General features: G+C 44.4%; 1 protein-coding gene across 1 annotated transcript in view; it reads left to right on the top strand.

Moving 5' to 3' along the window:
• Positions 1 to 2,320: 2,320 nt before the first annotated feature.
• Positions 2,321 to 6,000, top strand: part of LOC143961454 (claudin-15-like) — a 119,100-nt gene continuing 115,420 nt past the window's right edge. The window contains exon 1 of the mRNA XM_077470748.1: positions 2,321 to 3,094. Coding sequence (XP_077326874.1) covers positions 2,878 to 3,094 — 217 coding nt within the window. The 5' untranslated portion in view covers positions 2,321 to 2,877. The remainder of the gene's footprint in view (positions 3,095 to 6,000) is intronic.

Here is a 6,000-nt window from a genome sequence, read left to right as displayed (position 1 = left end):
GCGACAGCGACAGCGGCGACAGAAGACCGGGCCACCGCCTGTAAAAGAGCTACAAGAAGGCGCGGTGGCCCGGCAGAAGAACCGAAGGCGGCGACAGAAGAACGGAAGGCAGCGGCGACAGAAGACCGGGCCACCGCCTGCAAAAGAGCTACAAGAAGGCGCGGTGGCCCGGCAGAAGAACCGAAGAGGGGGACAAGACCCCCGAAGTCCGGAGAAGAGGCCGGCGGCGGGGAGGAAGAAAGCCGGACTCCTCCGCTAGCAAAAGAGCTACACGAAGATAGCGGAGGAGTCCGGCGAGAAGACCCCCGAAGACGGAAGACCCCCGGAGCTGTGCAATAAAATATTTTTTCTCGTGTGTTGTGTTTTTTTTTTTGGGTACTTTTATTTTACAGGTGAATGGGTAGGGGTACATTGTACCCCATACTCATTCACATAGGGTGGGGGGCCGGTATCCGGGGGCCCCCTTCTTAAAGGGGGCTCCCGGATTCCGATAAGCCCCCCGCCCGCAGACCCCGACAACCAACGGCCAGAGTTGTCGGGAAGAGGCCCTTGTCCTCATCAACATGGGGACAAGGTGCTTTGGGGTGGGGGGCCGCGCGGCCCCCCCTTCCCCAAGGCACCCCCCATGTTGAGGGCACGCGGCCTGGTACGGCTCAGGAGGGGGGGCGCGCTCGCTCGCCCCCCTTTCCTGGCCGGCCGGGTAGCGTGCTCGGACAAGGGTCTGTTGTGGACTTGGGGGGACCCCCACGCCGATTTTTTTCGGCGTTGGGGTTCCCCTTTAAGTCCATTCCAGGCGGCGGAGCCCGCGACGTCTCCTTCGCGGGCCCCGCCTACCTGTACACGCGCTCGAAATGGGCGGACTTGCCTCCGCCTTACGTGGGCGAGTCCGTTCATTTCAAAAGTTGAGCGAACTGTTTGGCAAACAGTTCGCTGAAACAGTCCGCTCAAAAAGTGCCGTGTGTGGCCATGTCCGTCCATGCTAATTTTGAGCGGACTGTTTGCCGAAACTGTTTGACGAACAAAGTTGGGCGAACAGTCCGCCCGTGTGTACGCGGCCTCACAGATGTCTCTTAAATCACCCCCCGAGGTTGGGACTGACTTGTGGGTATAAAATTGTGTGAGTTCAGCTGAACTCGCATGATTCAATCCCGCAGCAGTGTAAACCTAGGCTCACTGGAGCCAAAACTTTATTTGGTATGTTTTGCATAGTTTAAAAAAGGATAGATCCTCTGTCAGTCTTTTATCATTTGCTTTTTTTTTTTGTTATTATTTTTATATATTTTTTTTATTTGACATTTTTTTGTTAGGTATCCTATGTGAAGGTATTTGATGCATGTGGTCTTCTGTCTTTTAAAAAGCAAGAAATATGATAACCTGACTGCAGCTCCAACTTTATTTTTTGTCTGATATGCTATGTGAAGATATTTGATGCACGCAGTTTCTTGTGTTTTATTGTAGCTTCATGGCTTGTAACATATATACATACATATAAATAAATATAATATATAATAATATAAAATATATATATATATATTATACTATAATACATATATACATATACATATATGGATACATAGATATCGATATCTATATCTATCTATCTATCTATCTAAATATATATATATATAAATATATATATATATATATATATATATATATATATATATATATATATATATATATATATATATGTGTATGTGTGTATATATATATATATATATATAAAATGTGTGTGTGTGTATGTAATTTTTTTTCCTCTGCTATCTTATATGAAGGTATTTGATGCATGCGGATTACTATCTTTTTTTAAGAAGCAAGCAAAATGATAACCTGACTGTTGCCAACACTTTATTTGGTACGTTTTGCAGAGTATAAAAAGAGATTATTATCTGTCAGTTTACCATTTATTTTTTCCTTTTATATATACAGTACTCACTCGTATTCACTTTTTTTTTTTCCTTAAGCTTTTTTGCCTAAAACAGAAACAAAAAAAAGCTTTGGATGGGGTTTATATAGTTTTTTATGACATATATGACAAAATACACCTGCAAAGGGATGGGTTTTATTATACATCTGGTTAGATTGGAACAACAAAACTTCAGGAAAAAAACCTGGGACTGTCCCTAGAAAACAGTGGTGCCCCCTGTACCCCCACTTGTAAAGTGTTTAGTGTGCCTTTATGAGATATAGTTGTAGCTGTGAACTTTACATAAGAGCCTGCACACAGATACATCCTATCACTGTACATTGTGTATCACCTATCCCTGGCTATAAGGTGTGTAGGCAGATCTCTGCAGGGTGAGGAGGAGAGGGAGGAGGGAAATGCCTCCACACCTTCACTGTTCCCTGTATACCAGACAGTGCAGCAGGGCAAACACAACACACATCTCTCTGTCTACCTGGATGCCAGCAGTTGCACACAGGCTCCAAAAATACTAGCACACTTACTCCAAAGTTACCAGCAGAAGATCATAAAGGCATTCGAGCGCTGGGACTTCTGAGCCACTTAATGAACCTGTACAGATCAGCAGACCACCCATTCTGTGGTCATCAAAAGACCAAGAGAAAAACAGCCATCAAGTTTTGAAAAGCTAGTGGAGACGATACCGTGACGGTAGACAGTAGGTTCAGAATTACAGTACAGGGGTCATTGTCAGAAAGGTGACAGTTAACCGTATTAGATAACCTCTCAGTAGAGGTTTGCAAAACAAACCTGGAAATACAGTGGGAAAAATCTAAAGTAAGGACAAATTGGTTACCAACAGTGAAGATTTGACAGAAACCAGGACAAAAACATACAGGAAAAAAAAAGTTTTGTAGAACGGAAGAAGTAAGAAAAGTTTGAGTCGTGTGCTGCTCTTCCAACCACCTTTGAAAATGTCAATGGTCGTTGAGACAACAGGATTCTTTTTCGGTGTCATAGGCTCCATTATGTTGGGCATCACACTCTTCAACGCCAACTGGAGGGTGTCTTCAGTGGATGGAAACGTGATCACCACCTCCACGTTGTTTGAGAATCTGTGGATGAGCTGTGCCACCGATTCCACCGGAGTGTACAACTGCCGAGACTTTCCGTCCTTGTTGGCCCTTTCAGGTAAGAAGGGTCTTCTACGGGAGGTGGGAGGATGGCAGTGGTGGCAGAAGTCTATTATGGGTCTAAAGCAACCATTCTCTACCAGGGTTCTGTTGAACCCTAGTATTCCTCCAGAGGTTGCAAGGGCTTACTTGGGCTGTACCACTAAATCCAATGGGGTGTATAACTGCTGAGACTTCCCGTCCTTGTTGGTGCTTTCAGGTAAGAAGGGTCTTCTACGGGGAGGGGGGAGGATGGTAGTGGCGGCAGAAGACTATTATGGGTCTAAAGCAGTCTTTCTCAATCAGGGTTCCATTAAACCCCAGGGTTCCTCCAGGGGTTTGTGAGGGCTTATTTAAGCAGTTCCCCTGATTCCACTGGAGTGTACAACTGCACCTCCCATCCTTGTTGGCGCTTTCAGGTAAGAAGGGTCTTCTACTGGGAAGTTTTAGTGGGGGCAGAAGTCTATTATGGGTCTAGAGAAAACTTTCCCCACCAGGGCTCTATTGAAGCCTAGGGTTCTGCTAGAGATTGCAAGGGTTTACTTGAGTGTTGGCTGTTTGGCTCCACATCTGATGGTGTCTACATTGTTTTGGAGCCAACACTACTTGGCAGAGCCAGGTACATGACACCAGTGATCTTTTTAGCTGTCAGTAGGAGGATGCTTTCTTCCCACTGACCCTCGATGAATTGGTTTTTGCATGGGGTTCCCTGAGACTTGAAAATCATTTTAAGGGTTCCAAAAGTTGAGGAGGCTGCGCTAGATCAATATTTTTCTACCAAGTACGCCTTGCAGGGCAATTTCTGCTGGGTAAGGATGGACTGAAAATAATTATTAACACAAATCATAAACCTTTGAAAGTTGCTTGTGTTCTTAAACACGATTGTCGCAACTTTCAATTCTATCTTAATGAAAATACTTTTTCACCTTGGAGAGAAAACATTTGTGGCTTAAAAATAACTTACACTGTTCTGTGTAGATACCGGGTGGATTGTGAGAATTCTTCTGGTGTCTATGTCCACTGGTTGCCTTCTATGTACATTATGAGGGTGAATTATCCCCACTCTGGTTTTGATATGATATTGTGGGGATTGCAACAGAAGGAGTGAGACTCAGCGAAGAGAGAGCCAGTTGAGAGATGATCTTGTTTCTAGAGTTAGTTTCTAGAGGAAAAAAAAGGACCTCTTTCCTGCTCCAAATAAAAAGTGCTGTTGAACAGATCCATGTCTTCTATACAGACTAGGTGACACCGTCTAAGGCTAGCAGCAGTCTATGGTTTTGTCACAAGGTCTATGGCTACCAATCTATGGTCGGGTCACAAGCTCTGTGGCTTCTAATTTATGACTAGGTCACACAGTCTGTGGCTACCAATCTGTGATTGGGTCACACAGTCTATAGCTACCAATTTGTTGTTGGGTCACAGGGTTTGTGGCTACCAATCTATGGCTAGATCATATTGTCTATAGCTACCAATCTATGGCTAGGTCACACAGTCTATGACTATTATTCTATGGCTAGGTCACACAGTCTATGGCTTCCATTCTATTGCTAGGTCACACTGTCTATGACTACCAATCTATAGCTGGGTTGCACAGTCTATGACTACCAATCTATAGCTAGGTCACACAGTCTATGTCTTCCATTCTTTGCCTAGGCCACAATCTGTGGCTTCCAATCTATGGTAAGGCTATGCAGTCTATGGCTAGGTGACACATTCTATTGCCAATCTATGGATAGGTCAAATGGACTATGGCTATCAATCTATGGGTAGATCACGCAGACTATGGCTACCAAACTATGGCTGCTAATCTATGGCTAGGGGAAACAGTCTATGGCTACCAATCTGTGGCTAGGTGACACATTCTATGGCTTCCAATCTATGGATAGGTCACATGGGCTATGGCTACCAAATCTATGGGTAGATCACACGGTCTATAGCTATGGCTACTAATCTATGGCTAGAGGTCACAGTTTATGGCTCTATAACTTTCATTCTATGGTTAGGTGACACATTCTATGGCTACCAATCTATGGAATGGTCACACCAATCATCTTTGCAGCCAGCCTCAGCCTCTAATCATGTGCTTCAAATGGAGAAACAAACATTGGAATCCATGCATCAGGCACCCTGCATGTAGATTGGGGGCTGGGCGCATAGATTAAGAGAGTGGTGCCCCTGCGCCCTGCATGAGCAGCCCCAACTGGCGCTATATAAGCATCTGTAAAAAAAAGATAAATAAAATAATTTGCCTTCTCATCGCCTGTTTTAATGCCCTGAATGTCGCAATACTGACAACAACTGCATGCATAGCACGTGGTTGTGGGACTGTTGCAGCGTGGCCCTGTTCACTTGAGTGGGTCAATTTCGACAGGCGGTAGTGTTTGCCCAATGAGACAGGGGGTATAATTCCAGCCGTGGCTGCGATGATGAAGGGAGAGTGGTTGGGGGTGCTAAAAACATGGCTCAACTGTGTGGTTTTACCATCCTGCAACCACAAGTGTAAAGCTTCCCCCAGGGCTCATTTATATCACAATTCCCATGTTTGGTGTTCAGTTCTGCACATGCATTTACAGAGATTTGTAATTCATTTGTGGAACTTTTGCAGTGCGTTTTTGTTGCCCTTGCGGTGCATTTGCGGTCCTTTTTAAGGCTCATTCGCACCACAATGCATGTGTGTTGTGTTTTTTTTTTTTGGTGTTGTAACGTGTTGCGTTGCATTTCACTTGTGTTACAGTTTTTTTTTTTTTGCCTTGTTTGCCTTGGTTTGCCTTGCAGCGCATTGTGTTTTTGCGCGTTTGTATGCATCTGAACATGTTGCATTGTGCTGTGCTAAAAAAGCAGTGTATGCTGTACTTTTTTTTTAGTGATGGGTAAAAGTAAACTGCATGCATAGGTAACTATTTTTTTTTTGGTTGCCATGCTTTG

This window comes from Lithobates pipiens, unplaced genomic scaffold, assembly GCF_037356315.1.
Source record: "Lithobates pipiens isolate NorthernLeopardFrog02 unplaced genomic scaffold, aLitPip1_a1.2 Scaffold_8, whole genome shotgun sequence".
Taxonomy (NCBI): domain Eukaryota; kingdom Metazoa; phylum Chordata; class Amphibia; order Anura; family Ranidae; genus Lithobates; species Lithobates pipiens.
The sequence above is the reverse complement of the archived record's forward strand: the minus strand, read 5'-3'. Positions and strand labels throughout refer to the sequence as shown.